Below are 22,598 nucleotides of genomic sequence, written 5' to 3'. Positions count from 1 at the left end.
TGTCCTCCTTCAATTGTTCAAAGAGAGTGTCATGTTCGTTTGCCCATTTAAATTTAGAATTAGGAGTTGCCAATTGTTGAAATTGTTCAATTTTTGTCATAAAATCTTTAATATGTGCCCTAAGATACTAGCATAACCCAATAAAAGTTTCAAGAATTCGTTTTGTAGTTGGTATTTTAAAGATTCTTATCTTCTTAGCTATTTTTGGTGATATTTTGATGGATTCCCCGCTGGCGAGATATCCCAAAACATTGAGCTCGTGATAACATAAGCGTGTTTTCTTAGGATAATATACAATTTAGAACAATTTAGGACAATATACTTGATTATATAACAGGACATTCCATTTTCAAAATTTTGTTTAACAACTGAACACTATTCTATGTAGTTTAGTTTTTTTTAATGCAGATGTTTTAACTATGAAATAATTAGCAAGAAGTAATTAAAAATCAGTAACCTGAAAACTCGAATACACAGTAAAATTATATTTCAGACACACATGTCTTGTGTGTCCAATTTTTAATTAGTTACCTTAGAAAAAAAATCGAAAGTTTATTAAGAAAAATATTTTATATGATTAAGTAACACTTGTAGGTAACATGTTTAAGGAATCCCTTTTCTATAGTCAATAGTATCTGAGGTATAAGCAAATATTCCCAAATTTGAGGTCATTTTTCTCGTGACTCCGCGGACGGATATGTTTAAATAATAGTTCCATTGAATTCCATGTCTCCTAATTAGTGTACAAATAATTTATCCCAATGTGGGTACTTTTTTCACTTGTATGAACGGTAGTGCTGTTTTTCTTTTCTTTTCTTTCTTTTTTTTTTTTTTTAGAAAAAAGAAAGGTGAGAAAATCATTTGTTTTTTGTTTTTGTTTTCCTATGGGTCCGTTAAGAGTTTACGTAAAAGTCTATAGGAGTAAGGTTTGGGTTACGTGGTGATATTCGACAAATCCTATTCGACCTATCGTTCAGATAAATTTTCATTGAGAAACTACCTAACAAGATGATGATAGTGGGGTGGGTTACCTTTTGTTGAAGATAAAACCTCTCGTCCCCATAGAGGTCTCTGATGACAGACAAAATGGATAGCTCTAGTATCTGCAGGTACTTCTCACGGGTAATTGCGCTGCCAAAGAAGAACAGCCCAATCAAAGCACGATAAAACAACGAACACCACACATTCGCCTCCAGGAAATTTATGGCTTTCTGGATTTACAGCGGACTAGGACACATAATTGTGTTAGTTTACGGTGCCATCGAGTTTTAATATAGCCTCATCAGACCACGCGATTATCTCTGAGAACGTTTTGTTCTTGTTCACCAGTTTTGAAACCACTCGCAGTAATCCAATCTACGGTCTGGCTGGTCTTCGTTTATTTCGTGCAGCACTTCAATTTTGCAGAACTCAAAATGCGACGAACACTTGCGCGATTCATATCTGTAACATAATAATACATCACAACTGCACCAAAAATGAGACATTTACATCAATCCATTTTAGATTTATTTACAATTAAACATTGAATAATTTTTTTAAGCCCTCTGTATTATAAACTAAGTTTTAACTTCCTACAGCTAATCGCATAGGAGGAGATAAGTGACAACTTATTATTATTTTTCAACAAAGTTGAAGTTCTGCTATTAGGAGAAAACATTATAATTGCTATGTTTAGATTTAAAATATAAATAAATATTAGATGTTTCTCAGAAGAAATCAGAAATTCAACAACCAATTTCATTATGTTTCTACCACAATGTATTTGACATGTCATATTCTGTTGTGACTACTTGTTTCTCAGAAGAAACCAGAAAATCAACAACCAATTTCATTATGTTTCTACAACAATGTGTTTGATATGTCATGTTCTGTTGTGACTACAGAATTTACATATCTTTACTTACAATAAAACTGTAGACCTGTGAAATGCATATCTAATTCTGAGTTCTGTAATATATATTGCGAATTCTGTAATATATATAACAATTGCGATCATACTTTATAAATTCTTATGACGTAATCTAATTTAAAAGCAGTGTTTAACATAACTGTGTATAATAACTTGGTAACAACATTACTAATATTTTATTTTAAAGGTTTTCTTTGGAGTGATGATGGGTTCAATGAATGTTGGACAAACAACTCCTTATTTAGAAGCATTTTCTATTGCAAGAGCAGCTGCGGCTAAAGTTTTTTCTGTCATTGATCGTATACCACCAATCGACAGCATGTCCCCTGAAGGACAAAAATTAAATAATGTGAATGGAGATATAACATTTGAAAATGTCGTCTTCAATTATCCTTCAAGACCAGATGTAGAGGTAAGTCAAAGAAACAGAACAGGATTTTTAATATTTAAATCAAGTTATTTAGTCTTTTTAATCGATGGGATAATTATATCAACTTTCTGTTTAATGTTAGAATACAATGACGTAGCCAGGAGTTTAAATTTAAGTAGTAATGGAAAAGAAAAAGGAAAAGAAAAGAAGAGCTATAATTAAAAGAAATCTTATTTGCATCTGTGAGATGTCTGTACCTATTCAAACTGACCTTTAATACAGGTTGTTTTTACACGGTGTAAATAAGTGGTTAGCTGTCTCATGAAGCAATCGAAACACCCAGATTGGAACCCCATTACGAATTATCCTGAATAAAGACACTTTTAAGGTTTTCCTTAGTCTTCTCAGGCGAATGCTGGAACTGGAACTCTTTTCCGAATTTGTTCTAGAATACATAACATCCGTAAAACAATTTTGCTACACGTAATATTAAACTAAATATTCTGAATTCTTCTCATCGTGTTGCGTTTTTCAACGAAATAATTAAGGTTTGTAAAAAATCATCTGGTTTTCTCTTCTTTCTTTTTCTTTTCTCGAAATCAAAATATAATCATGGGAAGAGTTTTACGTCCAATGTGTCTAATGAACTTGCTAGTGATCATATTTTCATTAGATAGTATCTGATTTAATGCTAAGGTTCCCATATTAAAGCAAGGGCTTATAATATGTTAGATGTGTAGAAGGTGTGTTAGAGATAAAAATGCACGTTACTACCCTTATATTTTGTATTATTATTATTATTATTAAATATTCTTCTGTTTTATTTATAGTGTGCTAACAACAATTTGTATACTCATAGGCTATTACTAATTAATATGAAGTTAAATTTAGAGATCCCTAAATAAAGTACATATATACAATTTCAAACGAAGTTTTGCGAAATTTGGTATAAAAATGTACTGGAAAGTAGTATAATTTGTGGTACTTATCTCTGTACATATACGATTTCAAAAATCTTTTTTCGTGGTAATCAATAAAATATCCTGATGGTCAGAGTATTATAACTAGAACGAAGTATCTTAATTTGAGTAATTTGACTACATTGAAGAGAAAGCTAATTTTTATGTAAATATATGTGAGATATTTACCAATAAGGTGTTGCCTTTATCATGTATTAAAAGAAAACAAGCTGGAATAAGGTATTGAGGAATTTGATATTATTACTAGTTCAAGTGGTAAAAGAAGATTTTCATGCAAATGACATTCCAAGAAATATATTTTTTTAAACTTGCTAGATTCAAGGAATAGAACTATACTTAACGACTTACAACAAATGCAGGATAGATAATTATTTGTAATTTGGAGTAAGGTTTGTATAATAGCAAAAGCTCCAACATAAAATTTTTAACTACTTTCATTTATTAAATGACCTCTATGAGAATAACATAATACAGTTACGTTTTTGTTGACAACTTTTTGAAATTTAATACATTAAAATTAACGTATATTTTCAATAATATTCAAAAATTGATCAATTAAATCAGGTTCACTAATGTAGAGGTTTTAACCTACTATAAATAATTGATATTCATCCTCGTCATTCCAGCTGCAACATAAGGACATATTATAGCAAAGGTCTCATTAGATTATTTATGGGGGTCGCGGTGGCTCAGTGGTAGAGCGTTCACCTCTGGCCTGTGGGGCTTGTAGTTCGATACCACTTTGTTGTGCGCCAAGTGAACTTTGTCGTGGACAAACACCGTGTTTTGGGGTTTTCTCGGGGTTCTCCCGTTTCCTACTACTTTATTCATTCCACCATTCCATTCATTTCTCATCATCACCATCTTCTTTAGCCTACCTGGCATAATTGTGGGAGTAAAACTGAAAGATTTCATTTTTAGATTACTTAATTATAAAAATCATGAATAATATTAAACTAATTACTTTTGCTACCCACCAGATGGTAGATATGCAAATCAACTGCAACAATTTTTACTACTTTATTCATTCCACCATTCCATTCATTTCTCATCATCACCATCTTCTTTAGCCTACCTGGCATAATTGTGGGAGTAAAACTGAAAGATTTCATTTTTAGATTACTTAATTATAAAAATCATGAATAATATTAAACTAATTACTTTTGCTACCCACCAGATGGTAGATATGCAAATCAACTGCAACAATTTTTTTACGTAATCACAATTATTTAAAAATAAATACTAATGATCAAATTAGTATGATTTGAGATGATTGTGCAAATTGGTTGTAAGGATTATCGAGATTTGAATAAATTTCAGTATTGTAATTTTTTCTCTTTTCAGGTTCTACGAGGACTAAATTTACGAGTTAACAAAGGAGAAACTGTTGCGTTAGTTGGAAGTTCTGGATGTGGAAAATCAACTTGTATTCAGCTAATTCAGAGATTCTATGACCCATTAGAAGGTTCTGTAAGTGTTGATGTGAAACTAACCATGATATTAATGAGATATTCTAAAAATATTATATAATTACAGTATAATGCGAAACTAAAAATTATAATAATGACAAACAGTTTGAAAACCTTTTATGTTCCCGAACATAATTTTGTGCGCATTTGCGAAGATATGTCTATTTTATGTTAATATTTACAGAAACTTACTTTGTTTAAAAGAAATAACTAAAAAAATACATATTTTGAAATAATTATAATTTGGAAATACTTGAGCAACGTATCTTGTTAATGATTTTCTAAAATGAAACATTTATATTAGAGATAAGAGGAAAATATTGTGTGATTTTGAAACTATGATCAATGCTGAGCAACATATAAGTATTAATGTTCATTGCTTCTAACTATAGTCTATAGTACCAGGAATAGTGCCCTGTGGCCATGTGATAAAGTTATATGCTTTGGTTGGGACGTTAACAGAATTGGCTTCTTGAGCAATTCTCAAACGTTTTTAACGTACACATTAACATTTGCATCAATCAGGTACACTAGTGAATAAAGAACTAAACAACTGCTAGTGTCAAGACAATTATAACTTGCCCACCATTTATATTTAACACACTTTTTAAGCTGTTTTTAAACCACCTATTTTTCTTTACATGTACAATAATTTCTAAAGAGTTTCAAAAAATGAAACAATTTAGTTATATATTATTCGATTCTGATATACACGAGATTATTAATCGAATCACAAAATTGATCATTATCTCCCTTCTATATAAAGTACCTGTATGTACTAATAAGGTGTGATGTTAATAATAATTCCAGTAGAATAATAATTTCAGAAAGATATTTATGAAATAATCAAAAGTGATTAAAATTTTATCATATCTATCAGCATTGTATTTCGTTTTCTTATTATATTTTAATGACTTAATTGTAATATATAACAATCGTAATATTAACATTGATGTTCTGAATATATTTCTGCCACTTTAGGTAAAATTAGATGGCGTTGACGTGAAAGATCTTAACTTGTCTTGGATGCGTACTCATATTGGTGTCGTGGGACAAGAACCTGTTCTTTTCGGCACTACAATAGCTGAAAATATTCGCTATGGACGAGAAGGTACTGTGACCCAGGAAGAAATAGAATACGCAGCTAAAGAAGCCAATGCTCATGACTTTATCATGAAATTACCAAAGGTATTTACAGTAGCACATTAGTATACTATTACATTTACAAGTAAATTACAAGAAAAGATTGGAAAATACTACGCTTGTTTAACGATTGTAGCAAATTACTTTATTATACAGATGCCAGTCAAAGTGCATACTCACTCTATCCGTATTCTTCTTTGACTGATTCGAGAACTAATTTTACATAACTGTAGCCAAGAAATCAATTATTTTCTTCAACTCACAAATAATAACGTTTTCTTTTTGTCGTACAAAACACTATTCAAACTGAATGATTTGTCCAAAATTATTGATCAGCAAATGTAAATAACAGTATGCACTTTGCTGATTAATTTAAGAATATCATCGCCATAATCATAATTATCACCATAGATATTTTGCTAGTGCTGGCAAATTACTTGTTATAAATTGGGGAAAATTATTAGGAATTTAAGGATTATTAGCAATTATTAGAAATTCAAGAACTTATAGGAATTTTGTGGAATCTTATGGAAATAGCACGTTCACTGTATAGAAAATAATCAGCTTAGATTCTCCTCATACAATTTTAGAACTCTTTGAAGTATTTTAACACACGTAAATGAATAAATAGTGATTGCTTGATAAAATATGATGGAACTATGTTTTATAGAAATGTTTGTTTAGCGTTCCATAGTTATGCCCCGTAGATTACAGGAGACGGGGAACGAAGGAAGTGGGATAAGCCGAGGAAATGTGATATACAGCGTGTCTCAAAACAACACCGACAACGTCTGGGACATGATTCCTGACACCAAAATAAGATAAAAAGTATAGACCAACCTGGGTGCACAACTGCTTCCTTTCGGAGCTATAGGCTGCCGAAAACATGAAAAAAATGAACTTTAAGGGTTCATAGCTCCAAAACTATGGGACCTACCGTAGTCGGGTCAAGAGTTCACTTAGAAATATATATATATATATATATATATATATATATATATATATATACAGGGTGGTAGGTAACTCCACTGACAAACTTTGGGAGGTGATTCCTTATATGAAATGAAAGAAAAAAGTTCTAACAAACATGGGACGGAAAAGTCTCCTTTCAGAGTTATGAACCGCCAAAAATTCGAAAATTCACGTTTCGAAACGCTCTGCCTTAGAAAATACAGGACCGATCCCAAGCGGTTTAAGGAATTACAAAGGAACTAGTATGTGAACTATCTAAATATCCATTTCTTAACATCCTCCGTTATCGGCGAAACGAACTGTAAAAAGGAAATTGAGGTATAGGGATACTCCTTTAAGTACTAATAACGCGTTCGTTTCGCCGATAACGGAGGATGGTAAAAATGGATATTTAGATAGTTCGCATACTAGCTCCTGTGTAATTCCTTAAACCGCTTGCTATAGGTCCTATAGTTTCTAAGGCAGGGCGTTTCGAAACATGATTTTTCGGATTTTCGGCGGTTCATAACTGTGAAATGAGATGCTTTTCGAACTATATTTATAAGAACTTTTTCTTTCATTTCATATAAGGAATCACGTCCCAAAGTTTGTCGGTGGAGTTACCTACCACCCCATATATATATATTAATTAAAAAATACATGTTTCAGAATCCTAAGGTACACACGCAACATTTTATAGAGGGAGTTTGGTTACGGGCATATAATTTGAAGTATCGCAGGATTCTGAAACTTGGATATTTGCACAGGGAACATACTGGTTCCTAAATGGAGTCTTGACCTGACTACGGTAGGTCCCATAGTTTTGGAGCTATGGACCTTTGAAGTTCATTTTTCTCATGTTTTTATCAGCCTATAACTCCGACAGGAAGCATTTGTGCATCCAGGTTGGTCTATACATTTTGTCTTATTTTGGTGTCAGGAATCACCTTCCAAACGTTGTCGGTGTTGTTTTGAAGCACCTTATATATACGATAACGAAATGAACTCGATTTCAATAACTTGTCCGTAGATCGTATAGAGAAGAAAGTAGCAAGGATGAATAAACTTTGCAAAAGACATTAAAAGCACCATGTAAAATTTACTTTTATGAATGAAGTATCATATTAAAGTGGTCAGTATTCCATCAATAAAATATCGGCTATGAATACCCATGGTTAAAGTCATTGCTCCTCATGAAGAAGTTAACGAATTGATTCCGTTAACGAACTTGCCTGAGATAATCGATCTAGCTGTCTATTGTAAGAAACATAATTCAAGAATTCTCTTTTGTCCAAGAGTTATTGTGTGGAGTGACGAACTGGCGGGCATACTAACATTACAATCTTACAAGATCTACTAACATGATCCTAATAATGTGGCGCCTAATAGTGTGTTTCAAATAATTTGTTTGATCATCTGTGATGTAGCGTATCATAAAACTAGCCCTTTATTGTTTTACTATTGTCTTTCATCATGGCGTAAAAATGATAATAAAGTTCACATTCTTTTTATTAACTTATTGAGTAAACTGTGTAAACTATTCTGTTATTCTATGTACAGTCAGAAACAATATTAAGTATACGTTGGAGGTATAAGAAATGATAGCTCCAACTTTGTATACATATTATTATTTCTGACGGTACCATGTACTCCACATACTATGACTTTTATAGACTGATACAAGTTGAAATTGTGTTGTATGAATTTACAGGGTTATGATACTCTTGTTGGAGAGCGTGGCGCTCAACTTTCTGGAGGGCAAAAGCAGAGAATTGCTATTGCTCGCGCTTTGGTCAGAAAACCTGCTATATTATTACTTGATGAAGCAACTTCAGCGTTGGATACCGGAAGTGAAGCAAAAGTACAAAATGCCTTGGATAAGGTAATATATTGTATTATTTCTATTAATAAACATCTCAATAATACTTATAGCAGACTGGACCCGACAGCAACATTTTATCTTAATTTACATTATTATTTGTTTCCCTTACCAAATATATATAATACAAAATGTTTGAAAAGTATACAGTGCAGAATTTTATTTGAAATCTAATGAGCATTTATGTAGATTTGATTACAAACTGTAAATTATAAATACCGATGTAAATTGGAAATACTGTTGGAAAAGTTTTTCACCGTATGTATCATCAAAAAAATTGTTCAATGTTGTCGTGTTCCAGTTTCAAAACATTTGTATTTAATGAAAGAGAAACATTTTCATAATTCAGACATTGATTAAACACAGTACTCGAAAGTTTGTTTGTGACAAAATCGGTGTCTGATCACATATAGTTGTACAGTAATTGACTAATTGCATAGGTCGATTGGAAAACTAGCTGTTAATTTCAACAGCTTCCATCATCTGGGACCAAATTTCATCATCTGGGTTGAATTTTTTCAAAAATTGTTGAAAATTCCTCCGATACTAACTAAAATGTTAACTATAATGGCAATAAAAACTTTTGATTCGTCGCCCACTATATGTATATATAGCATTAGGGTAACTAACTCGATGGTCATAGAACCCGGAGGTTCAATGCCGCGTTCACAAAGCTCTCTATTGACTTCTGTCCTCAGCCAACTGAATCCAGTTCCTACTTTGTATTCCTATTTCTGCGAGATCCATCTTAATATTGTTCTCTCATCTGCGCTTAGGTCTTTCTAATTGTAGTTTTTAGGGATGGGCACGAGACAAGATTTGTGACTATCTCGTCTCGAAAATGTGCTATAAAAGTGATGTTTCGACTCAAAAATGTATATTTCTCTATTAGAAGAGCCGTGTCTCGACTCGAATTTTGTCAGGAAAATCCTCTCTCGACTCGTCTCGTGTACATCCTTAGTAGTTTTCCGATTGGATTTCCAGTTAAAACTTTGAAAACGTTCCAGCTTTCTTCCATTCTGGCTACATGACCTGCCCACCTAAGCCTCCTAGATTTGATGACCCTAACAATGTTTGGTAAACGATATAAATTGTGTAGTTCCTCGTTATGAAGTTTCCGCCATTCACCATTCCCATTTTTCTTGGGTCCGAATATTCGTCTTTGGATCTTATTCTCAAACACTTTCAGTCTGAGTTCTTCCCTCAGAGTAAGTGACCAAGTTTTGCAGTTATACAGTACAACAGGCATGATTATCGTTTTATATTGTAAAACTCTTTCCCATATAGGTTGTAGGTAGAGCGTTAATAAAAAGAGCATCCGGAATCTACTCCCACTACCGGCTTTTATATAAAATTCCACTATAAACATTATTTTACAAAAATACTACACAGATAATTTCTCTAAGCTTGTAAGGTTAGATAAAGGTAGTCTTTGACCGTGAGGTCGCAGACAGGATCTCCACAAAGCCCCGTAGAATGATGGGCAGAGTGACGTTAGAGTTACCAATGCTCCGTGGCAAGCAGTGGGTTGGTTAGGTGACCACAGAGCCCTGTAGCAGGCTAAGTGGCTGAGATTAGGATTCACCACAGAGCCCCGTAACAGGTAAGCCAGGAGAAAGGATAAGCCAAGAGTCCCGTTGCAGACTACAGGCTTGGGGTCAGGTTACTCCAAATGTTCCGTTGCAAACAGTAGAAGGGGCACCAGAGAACTGGTATAGGTCCGCTGTCGGCCATCAAATTTATAGAGGTCCTCGGGCGGCGGTGGCGCTGCTGCTCTGTTGTCGCCGTCTGCTTCGTGAGAGGAGCCAGAAGTCCGTCGTTTGCAGGTGACAGGATCCATCTGGTGTGCAGAATCCTCTCTTAAAATTATGTAGTGGTGTTTGTAAACATAAGCGTGAAATTATTTGTATACAACACCGCGTGGGACATTACAATATATTTTAAGCTTTAAATTCCTCGACAGAATTTATGGTAACAATAGGTTTTGAACTGAATAATAACACAAATTCCCTGCTTTTATTCGACATTTAATTTTTTCATGAATATGGTTTTGGTCTGTTAATAGTGATCCTAGGCATTTGAAAATATCCACTTTATCGAAAGTATTGTTTGATAATTTAACGCATCCATAAGTTGCAGTATTATGATCTGACGGACTTCTATGTATTTACTTTTTTCTACATTTACTTCTAAACCCAAGTCCCTGCAAGCCTTTAATAAGACCTCTGCATTTCTTTGTATTGTTCTCCTATTATCCGCTATGAAAGTCAATCATCAGCATACGCCATAACTTGGCGAATACCATTCAGTTCTAGATTCTGGTTGCTATCTTTGATTTTTTTTTCTTATAGCGTACTCCAGGACAAGCATTAGGGTAACTATACAAAGATAATTAACACATTTAAATCGAGAAAGGCCCATGAAACTCTGAACATTATAGGTTCTTAATTGAAATTTTAGAACGCAAAATTTGATGTGATTGATTTGAATGATTGCTCTTTTCGTGAATTTTAATTATAAGTTTCTTTCAGGCTAGCAAAGGACGAACTACAATAATCGTGGCTCACAGACTATCTACGATACGAGGAGCAGACAAAATCGTAGTACTTCGCGATGGAAAAGTGGTAGAGCAAGGAACTCATAAGGAATTAATGGCAATGCAAGGACACTATTTTGACCTAGTTACAGCGCAACTCAGAGGAGAACAGGAAAGCAATGAATCTGGTAATTTTTGGTTGGTGTGGTTTATCATTTAAAGTTTCCAACGTTAATCTGTTTTGTATATTAATACTCATGAAAAATTAATTTTGCAAGCTGATGGCATACATACCATTACTATTAGATTTTTTTATAATATCTCTTCTGTTTGTAGTTTTCTATCTTTTCTCTCAAAGATTTTCGTTTTCACTCTATCAGGACATTAGGATGATGGTCGGCATCATTGGGAATTTAGTGGTCGCAAAAGTAGTTGAAAAATACATTGGCCCAACGTAGTTTAAATTGTATGTTGACCTATCAACAATTCGCCGTCATTTATCCAACAGTTTCAACTTCGCACTTTTAATTATAATTTTTCTTCTTTTGTACGAATTATGTTGAAAATTGAATTGGTTAGCAAAGCGACCAATCACAATGTAGAGCCAACGTTGGCAAATGGTCGGCTAAAATCATATTAATAATGTCTCAGAAACAAAGATTAATTTAGATAAATAAACACTCTCCAAAAATTAACTGTTTAAATTTTAGAAAAAAAACTAATGATAAAGTTATAATAAATTAGTGAAAAACATTAAAAGCTAATTGTTTTGCACTTTATTTTGCATTTTAGTGAGTGAAAAAAATCGTCCCAAACTAGAGCAGATGACTAGTATTATCAGCATAAGAAGTGATTCTACGGCTTTCTCAGAAGATGATGACTTACCCAATATATCAGAATTGAAGGAGAACGAGGTAAAGTATTGTGGAATTCTCGACATAGTTATCATTATTATGGGTCTATTTAAATTAATTCCAAGGATACAAACTTTCAGTTCATTACAAGAGTTTGAATTCCTTTGTCTACCAAAACTATACGAAGCACAGCATCTACATTGAATGTCCCAGAAATTTCTTAGGATTATGTTCCCTCTACTTATATTGATTTTGGTCCATTTACTCAAAACTTATTTATTAAAAAACATGTAGAAAGAGGCTTGAATTTTGCTTTACTAAAGTTTGTGGAAACTAATAGCAAGACTGTTGTAATGATTAAATGGCAAATTAGAAATATAAACATAGATGACATAATAGTTGTATGTTATTATAAAATGGATATCAGAGAATATCATTGAAGTTCGGGCAGAATTTTGACATAGTCGTGACACTGGAAAGAAGAAGGTTAAAATTATCAACTATTGAGTTCACTCATCGACATTCATTAAGTTTTGCAGTTTGATCGCTGTTTTATGCTTCTTTCTGTTAAAATTTTGCTAATATTTTGCTTTAAATGATAGACTTTTTAAGTTGATATCATGAGTAAAACACGGAAAAATAATGGAATAACTGTATAACAATCCTCGTGAAACCAGCGGAAGTGCAGGGCTATGCTACTATGATAAACCAATACTGAGTGCATGTGACAACACTACAGCTAAACATAACTCACTTTATTTTTTATATTATGTGTAATTTTCATTATATAAGTATATCCTATATTTTGTGCTTTATGAAAGGTTGTTTGTAGTTTTCCAATGAATAACATGGAGTTTTATAATATATTAACACATACTGAACTTTTGATAGCCAATAATCTTTCTAATATCACAGATCTGCAAATAAAAGATATTCTATGTAAGAAACCGACTTCGAAAAGTAAAAGAAGTTTTACAAAAATGGTTGTATTGTACATATATGTAATCCACAACATCTCCTATTAACTTAAATATTTAATACTTTTCTGATCAGAGTATATAGTTATTTATTAAAATTAAAATAAGTCGTAACAGTTTCATTAACTTAACGTTATCTTCATCAGACGTTAACTAGCTGAAATATCTTCATAACATTAAATTAATATTATTGTATAATTTTGAATGTTTCATTTTATAATTTTTAAATTTTGAATGTGCAACAATCAGGTATTGTTATTATTTATTGTTTCATTTAAAATTTTAAGTATAACTGTTTTTATAAACATTATTATTTTTACTTTTATCTATTATTATTATTATTATTATTATTATTATTATTATTATTATTATTATTATTATTATTATTATTGCTTCTCTTACAGTACAAAATTACTGATAATTCACTTACAGTTGTCCATCTCGATACCTCCAATCACGCGTGTGATTTCTGTCTTCATTTTCAATAAATTGTATAGTTTGTTGGCGCATACCTGTGATTTCACAAACCTCATAAGAAGAAATCACACAGAGTGTAAGATCACATAACTTTGCCAGCCATTTTGGTAAAATGCCTGCACAATAAAAAAAAAGCATGTTGCTCAATCCCTTACACCTCCATTACTGAAATGCAAAAGAAATGAGTCGAACAATTGAATGTACATTAATCGAAGTGACAACATATAACAACAATGGTAAGAATAGCCCTATCAACTTTGAAACAGAAGAATTATATTGATTCAATCTCGGACGTGCTATATCTAATACCTTTTATCAGATTCAGGTTATGCTTTGGTAGTATTAATTTATTAGAAGCTAACTTTGAGTCAACTAAATATGCATAGCATAGATTTTTTTCTTTCGCCTTTGTTTCAGCTCGAAAATATTGTAACATAATTTTCTTTCTCATACGTAGGATACCCTGGACGCAGCTGAAGATTTCGAAAACGTTGCTATGACTAGAATTTTGAAGTACAATAAAGAAGAATGGCATTATATTACTGTAGGAGTGATTGCCGCATTAATTATGGGCTCCAGCACACCAGCATTTTCAGTTATATTTGGTGAAATATTGGGAGTAAGTATCTTTCTGTAGTATCAATTTCCTTTATTGTAATTTTTTCTACACTAATCCATTAATCTTTTGCCAGTTGAGTGAAGAAGCTTAACCCTTCAGTACACGGGTTGTGTCTGAGAAGCACGCAGAAAGTAGTAAGAATATATTTTTCTGTTTTTTCAGAAGATGACACATATATATTATTGCGTCACTCAGTGTACCTTCCTTTATGATTACCGAGTCAATTCCTTATATTTGTATAGTTCGTGCTTGAGTTGTCTGTGAGCGGGTAGGTATTGTTTTTGTTGTGTGCCTTTCAGGCACCACCCGTGTGTTCCCATAACATAGAAAACATTGATTGAAAATTTCGTTGGAGCACTTGTAATTTGTGTCTTGTAGACAATGTCAAAGAAATTGACTGTAGAAGAAACGAGAAATTTGATCGAAAACAGTGGACCGTCGGATTCGGATTTTTTGGACGATGATTCGGAGTCTGACCCACTTTTCAACATGCTAGTTCTCATTAAAATAAAACTCTCCAAAGCTGCCCAGGTTTCTTATGTTCCGAAGAAAGGGAGAAATGTTACTTCGTCAGTGCACCACCATGACAATATTGACAGTGAAAACTGTGATAGTAGAAAACCTGAAATTATAAGATTTTACGACAGGACGAAGGGACGAGTAGATGCGGCAGATGCAATGTGCGCAGAATATAACGTAGGTAGAAATGTACGCAGACCGCCAATGTGTTTGTTCTATATATTGATGAACATTTCTGTAATAAACGCTTATATTGTGTTTCGATCAAATACTAATCAAGAGAACTTTATGTCAAGAAGGCAGTTCCTCAAAAACTTAGGACTTAGTTACCGAATAAATGAGGGAAAGAGCTCAGCTGCGTTATCTGTCGCGACACATCAGGAGCCCTCTGCAAGACTATCAGGTTTTATACTAGAACAAAAAAGACCCACTGCAAGAGAAAAGACGGAGATACTGCAAGTGCTAAAACAGTGGAACTTTTTTTTTTTTTTTGTAAGTTGTGCAAAAGTAGCTGTGCCTCAAACATTATACAATGACGATAATTTGTATAGTGAAAATGACTTGTTTTTGACCTGTGGTTCAAGCAATACACCGCACACTTATAAGCCTCAATACGTTTGTTTATGTTAACATACATTATTCTTAATATTTCATGCGTGCAATCAGATGCAATTTCTCAGAAATCGTAATTTTACGGCGTAAGATTTGATTGCACCCGTTATTAATAAGATAAAACAAACATGTTTATTAAATTTCGGAAAATAACATAAAAATATTGAGTTTCCTGTTTTGAACATTATATATCAACAAGTAACACATGTATCCTTTGAAACATAAAGTCATTTTATTTTTTTTTTTTTAAAAAGTCTTTTATATATGTTTAACTTAGGTAGATTTTGTGGTGCCTCATAGGCACAACCCGTGCACTCACGTAACAACAATTTCACCCGTGTACTGAAGGGTTAAATGTTTTGCGGTAACGCTGCACAATTAAGAAAAAGATATGGATGCGTATCGCTCATATGTTTATTTGTGAATAACTTCGGGAAAAAATAAACTAATTTCAGTAAGAGGATTTAGATTGAGTTAATTTTTTTACTTCGAGGTAACTATAATTCTTGGAAACACCTTGCACTTCCAGCTTTCAGCTTACTCCTGGAGCCTTGATCATAGAGGTTAAAATCAGGATAAAGAGTAATAAAAACATCAGAAAAAAAGGAATGCGCTTACCAGGGTCGAGCAGTGCTAAATAGCACATTATTATAGCTGCTGATCACTCACCACTGATCAGCACACTGTAACATAATGAACTAAATCTGTGTATTCTTTTGTTCTGTAGTGGAAGGTTGCTAGCTCATATTGATGCTTTTATTTTTATGCCAGCGTTGTTTGTATTTTTCAGTTAGCTCTTTCCATTCTTTACTTAATCACTTCTTGCCTAAATTCAGCTTTGAATTTTTTAAGAAAATAAACAAATTTTCGAAAATCTCACTCTCTCTGTTTCATTCTTAGCCACAGATAAAATTCTTGAGTCATCAATATTGTATTATGGTTTTGCCAAATGTTTCGACAGTCTTGAAATTGGGTGTTTAGCTTTAGCGTCTCTAAGATGTTCTTTACACGTATTTTGAGGTTTCTATTTCTCATACCTATATAATTCTTTTGGCAACTGCATTTTATCAAATAAATCCTTAATATTTTTAGCTGAGATACGTGTAGTAGCTCTTGAATTGAGTGATGCATTTTTCCAAAGTTTTTTTTCTTTCTTTCATGTGGTATCGAAAACATATTGTATAAAAACCGCATTTCATACCATACTTCCCTAATTTCTATTCTTTAGCTATCGGTAATCCTTTGTCACATTTCTTGGTCAACTTAGTTCTACATACTTTTGAAATTAAGATTCTTAAATAACAGAAACTAGAAGCAGTACGTATTATATGTATGTTGACCATATACTATTTCTATACAAGGGAAGTTCACAGTTGTATTTTTTAAAAGTAAATTAAATCGGATCCGTATTAGTTTAAAACTCAGCGTAGAACTTGTAAAAGAGAGTAAACTTACCTAATTAAATTTAACATCACTAGACACAACAAACAAGTTCGTTACCAATGTTCAACGTAAGTTAAGCTCACTACAGGTACACAATATACATTACATATCTTCTCATTCAGAAGTCCAAAGCTAATATTTGGAAGAACTTTTTTTCTGCGTACTATACGACTTACTTCATTGGAGGAGGAATAAATGAAATGAAATTTTTGTTTAACGTCCCACGTTTATGCCTTTTAGATTAAAGGAGACGCATGATTAATGAAAATGAATGATTCTGAAATTAAATTTTTGTTCTCTACCACTGGGAATCGAACCCGGGACCATGTGCATCAAAGGCACACGCGATAGCCACAAGACCACTGGAGAGGGCGCATCATTGGAGTCGGAATTACAGAAGGAGATCTTATCTATCTTATTAAATGGGTATAATTCTCGTATGTTAAGAAAAATTATTGTTCCGACAGACCTGAAACCGAAACTACCGATATTAATTGGGTCAGATTTCCTAAATACCCCAGATAGAAGACTGCATTAAGTAAGTTTTTCGCACAATATGATCTCGATTCCACATTAGAAAACATCTTACAGACGCTAAAGCTAAATACCAATTTCAGGATTCTCGAAACATTTGAAAGAACTACAACATAATATTGGCGACTTAAGAATTTTATTTGTGGATAACAGTGAAACAAAAAACAATGAGGTTTTCGAAAATTTGTTTATATACTTAAGAATATAAGAGGTGATTTAGAGATGTTGAATGTAGATAAGAGAAGATTATGTAAGGTATGGGAAGCAGTAATTGAAAAACATAAAACAACATTAGCATAAAAATAAAAGCATCAATATGAACTGGCAACTTTCTACTTCAGAACAAAAGAATACACAAATTAATAGTCCGCTATGTTACAGCTGCTCCACCATTTGATGATTGCTCAGCAGCTAGAACAAGGCATTATGCAGCACTGCTCGTACCTGGTAAACCCGTTCCTTTTATAACACACAAAGAGTGAAAAAGTGAATGACTGAATCGGGATTCGAACCCGGGATCTCCGGCATACCGTGTCGATGCGTTAATCACTACGCCATCCAGTCCGCTTCCCAGAATAGCCACACATTCTCTCACTTCTAAAATCGGTGCCCTTCACTCAAACTACATGACTCATACCACAGCTTAGCTGTTGTGCTTGGACAGTAACTAGGTGTTCTCAATATATGGACACTGGATTGTCTAAGCATAGCAGCTAAGCTGTGGTGCAAGTCATGTGGTCTGAGTGAAGAGTGCCGATTTCAGAAATGAGAGAATGTGTAGCTGTTCTGGGAAGTGGACTAGGTGGCGTAGAGATTAACACATCAGCACGGTAATGCTGAAGTTTCCGGGTTCGAGATTTGGTTCAATAATTCACTCTTTCGACTCTTTGTATGTTATTGAATTCACACTGACAGGGATCTAGTGTGTACGAAATGCGGTTGTTTCCTTCCTTCACTAACATATATAACCGTTCCTTTTACTTTTCTGTTGGTTTTGTTTTTATTTCTTCTGTTTATATTCTCAGTCATCAAGGTGCTTCCAAGAATTACAGTTATCTGCAAGTAAAATTATTGTATGAATTCCTGGGCTTCTTAATAATATATTGTCTGATTTAATAAATTTTCTTCTTTTTATTTATTTCTTCTTGTCTTCATAGCTTTGGAATGAAGGAGATCCCTTGAAGCGTATTATCAATGCTTCAATAATAATAATAATACATTTTGCTGCAATTTGCTTTGTTTCATTTAGTTTATTTTATTTACTGAAAACATTTAATTGAATTTTACTTTGTACTCAGTTCTATTGGTATTCCTACATGTAGTATTGCGTCAACATTAGGATAGGTGCGTCATTGTTAGGAGTATGTGTGTATCACTGTTGGGAAAAAACAAACAATAACAAAGACAATCTGCTAGTTAATGTACTTTTCACATAAACATTACACAAATAGCTGTGTCAGCAGAGGCAATGAACGACATATCATTCAGCGCCATAGCAATAAGTTTTTGTGTATTTCTCAAAATCTATGTATGAGAATTTACCCTGAAACATGTCATTTTGTACAGCTCAACATGATTTATCATCTGATATATGATATATCTTTGAACAGTATTATAATTAGTCAAAAATTAGAATTTAAGAGTTGATCATAATTTTGGGCTACATCTCATTAACCACACTGCATACACATGAGTTAAAGTTTAAGAGTTAATCACAATTTTGAGATACATTTCATTAACCATACATCATACATATGAGTTAAAGTTTAAGAGTTAATCATAATTTTGAGATACATCTCATTAACCATACAGCATACATATGAGTTAAAGTTTAAGAGTTAATCACAATTTTGAGATACATCTCATTAACCATACTGCATACATATAAGTTAAAGAGTTAATCACAATTTTTGGATACATTTCATCAACCATACTGCATACATACGAGTTAAAGTTTAAGAGTTAATCAAAATTTTTGGCTATATTTCTTTAACCATTCTGTATACTGTCATCTGCTGTAGTCATAATGATGAGCTTGATGAAGGTATATTTTCTTTACAGTTTCATCTCAATAAATGGTGTGGTTATCGTACAGCATCAATTTTTAGGATTCGAAAAAACTCATTTTTTTATCGAGTTTCTCGATAATTAAGCATGAAAATTTAAACTCACCCATATAAGTTTATTCCACTTGATGAAATCTATCAATTACTATATACAGGATGTTTCAAAACAACACCGACAACATTTGGGAAGTGATTTCTGATATGACAAAATGTATAAATCAACTTGGGTGTACAAGTGCTTCCTTTCGAAGTTATAGGCTGCGGAAAATATGAGAAAATGAACTTTCAAGGTCCATAGCTCCAAAACTATGGGGCCTACCGTAGTCGGGTCAAGACTTCACTTATGAACTAATATGTGCGCTATCCAAAAGTACATGTTTCAGAATCCTAAGATACACGCAACAATTTTTATAGAGAGTTTGGCTACGGATATATAACTTGAAATACTCACCATTACCTTAAAAATTGTTGCGGAAGTACCTCAGGAATCTGAAACATGTATTTTTGGATAGGACACACACTAGTTCCTAAGTGAAGTCTTGACTGGACTAGGTAAGTCTCATAGTTTTGCAGTAATAGACTTGTAAGTTTATTTATTATTTATTATTTTTTTATGTTTTCTACAGCCTATAACTCCGAAAGGAAGCATTTGTGCACCCAGATTGGTTTCTACTTTTTGTCTTATCTTAGTGCCATGAATCACCTCCCAAACGTTGTCGGTGTTTTTCTGAAACACAATATATATATATATATATATATATATATATATATATATATATATATGTGTGTGTGTGTGTGTGTGTGTGTGTGTAATCTTTGGACATTTTTTCCTGCTAAACGCGAATAATATTGTAGAATATTACAGTATTCTTAAACTACTATCAGCATAAGCTTTTTCTAATAGTCCTAATCTTAGATATTTTCATTATATAATACGTAGATACTAAATATACTTTCCTTCTCCTGTTCTCCTGTAACTTACAATATGTTTTATTTTGTAGGTTTTAAAATACAACGATCCAGACGAAACTCGGCGGAAAACCAATCTCTACTCTGTTTTATTCGTTGTTCTTGGCGTAGTTGCTGGTATTTCAATTTTTTTGCAGGTTTGTTTAGTTTAATATTAAACTATTTATTCAACGTCAAAAAATAATAGTACAGGGTGTTTCAAAAAGAATGATCTGATTTTAAAAGTCTATATATATTTTGATAAAAACACTTAAAAAATGGGATAAATTGCAAAATACTCACAAAGTCTTCCAGTTCTAGCTATGCTATCACATATGCTGCGTGCACATATGAGTAGACTTTCGCGGACTCCACACAAACATTTGCATTGTAAAAGTTAGATCCGGACGACTACTCAAAATTTGTGTCTAAGATATGTATTCCCATCTGGAATCGAACCCGGGACCATGTACATAGAAATCACGCCTGTTAACTACTCGATCACGAAGGAATACGAAAAGAATGAGCAAAGTAAGAAAAACAAGAATTTTAGAAATGATATACAAAAAAGGATCAAAAGATTTCAATTTTAGGAATTATCCTTAAAAATGCATCAAAAGATTGCGATTTTGGCCAATAATTATTTTTTGGATCAGGGACCACAAAATTTTGAACGACCCCTAAATCGAGGTTTCGTATTTTCTACGGAATAAGTACATCATACTGAGTTAAGTGATAGTTTGGATTTGGCTACACTATATGTAATTGGGAAACTCAGTTAACGAATGCAGCATATGCAATAGTTTGCGCGCTTGCTAACAGCACACGTGAAAACCGAACACATTTCTCTGTAGAAACGACTAAAGAAATTGTATATAGGGAGAAACGATCATTGTCCATAATTTCAACGAAAAAGAGATTAGAGTCTGGACAGAGCGCATCGCATTGGTGTGTATTCTGTCGTTGAATTAAATAATCACAGGTAACCAATATACTTGAATTATTTTTCAGATTATTAACAAGGTTAGAATTTCTGAAAACAGCTGGTCAATTACTGGTTACAATACTTTCTTGCTTACTTGTATTACTACAACATTGTGTTAATATAACAACCTTAATACATTCTACTACTAATATCAACAAATAATACGACAATATTTACTTAACCAATGTATGCAATATGATGAACCTCTGCACAATACAATTACATTCAACATTGTTTATTTGCGTTGTCATATTAAATTTTCTCCTGTACTGTACTACGCCCTTTTCGTACATTACAGGGGGAAAACAATCATAGTCCATGTACACAGGTTTTTTGATAACATAATAATCACACTATTTAATGTAGCTATAACATTACCTTTGCAGTTACAGTTTCATGACAAGACCAAATAAATGTTTATGAGTTTACAAACAATTTATAGCACGTCTAATAAATGCTGTGAGTCTTCAAACTTTAAAAACGCTCTCCTGCAAACTTTTGGTTTTGTGACTATGATTGTATTTTCCCCTGCACCCTGTGTTCGAATTAAACTTTCAGACGAGGGGGAAATGAATGTTCTTGGTGCACACACACACACACACACACACATATATATATATATATATATATATATCTTTTTCCTCTCATGAAACATTTAACATTTTCAAGAGTTGTCCCATGTCTATTAGAATTTTTTTATATGATATAAGGAACCACCTCTCGGAGTTTTGTGGTGGTGTTTTTCCGCAGACTGTATACTGGTAATACCAAGAAATACCAACATTTGGCTGATCACAAGAGCAGTTTTCTTGTGAAAGTACATGATTGTGTATGTATAAATGCAATGCCTAGGAATTCTTCGATAAGTTCTACATTTGTTACCAATAAATTAATAAAATTACAACTGTAATATCGATTTTCAACTTGGATAAAAATACAAACAAGAACATGAAGACAAACATGAACATACCGACGAGGATGACATTAACATACAGACAAAAAGAAAAAAAACTTACAAGAAATATTATAGTTCAGATGAAGAGTCTCCTTGAATTAGATGACAGTTCTTCAGTTTCTTTCCTACGTGGAGCATCTAATGATGAATGATGGCCACTTCTTATCCATTCAGCTGCGAAGTTTTTGTCGTTAAAGTCCTTCAAACATGGTCTGTTTACACTTACAAACATTGCAGAAGACAAGGTTTCTACTTCCATTCTATTACGTTGTTTAGTAAGTGTATTGATCATAACACTAAATCCACACTTGCACCCGGCCGATGAAACCGGAATTACTTTCAATCTTTGGATGAGTTCTTTGAGGGAAT

The 22,598-nt window shown here is 32.9% G+C and overlaps 1 protein-coding gene across 1 annotated transcript in view; it reads left to right on the top strand.

Moving 5' to 3' along the window:
* Positions 1-22,598, top strand: part of Mdr50 (Multi drug resistance 50) — a 63,913-nt gene that overhangs the window by 13,916 nt on the left and 27,399 nt on the right. Inside the window, exons 9-16 of the mRNA XM_081740693.1 lie at positions 2,100-2,324; positions 4,607-4,732; positions 5,713-5,919; positions 8,537-8,707; positions 11,236-11,428; positions 12,033-12,154; positions 14,006-14,167; positions 20,343-20,447. Coding sequence (XP_081596819.1) covers positions 2,100-2,324; positions 4,607-4,732; positions 5,713-5,919; positions 8,537-8,707; positions 11,236-11,428; positions 12,033-12,154; positions 14,006-14,167; positions 20,343-20,447 — 1,311 coding nt within the window. The remainder of the gene's footprint in view (positions 1-2,099; positions 2,325-4,606; positions 4,733-5,712; positions 5,920-8,536; positions 8,708-11,235; positions 11,429-12,032; positions 12,155-14,005; positions 14,168-20,342; positions 20,448-22,598) is intronic.

This window comes from Thermobia domestica, chromosome 15, assembly GCF_964235325.1.
Source record: "Thermobia domestica chromosome 15, izTheDome1.hap1.1, whole genome shotgun sequence".
In the NCBI taxonomy this organism is placed as follows: Eukaryota; Metazoa; Arthropoda; class Insecta; order Zygentoma; family Lepismatidae; genus Thermobia; species Thermobia domestica.
The sequence above is the reverse complement of the archived record's forward strand: the minus strand, read 5'-3'. Positions and strand labels throughout refer to the sequence as shown.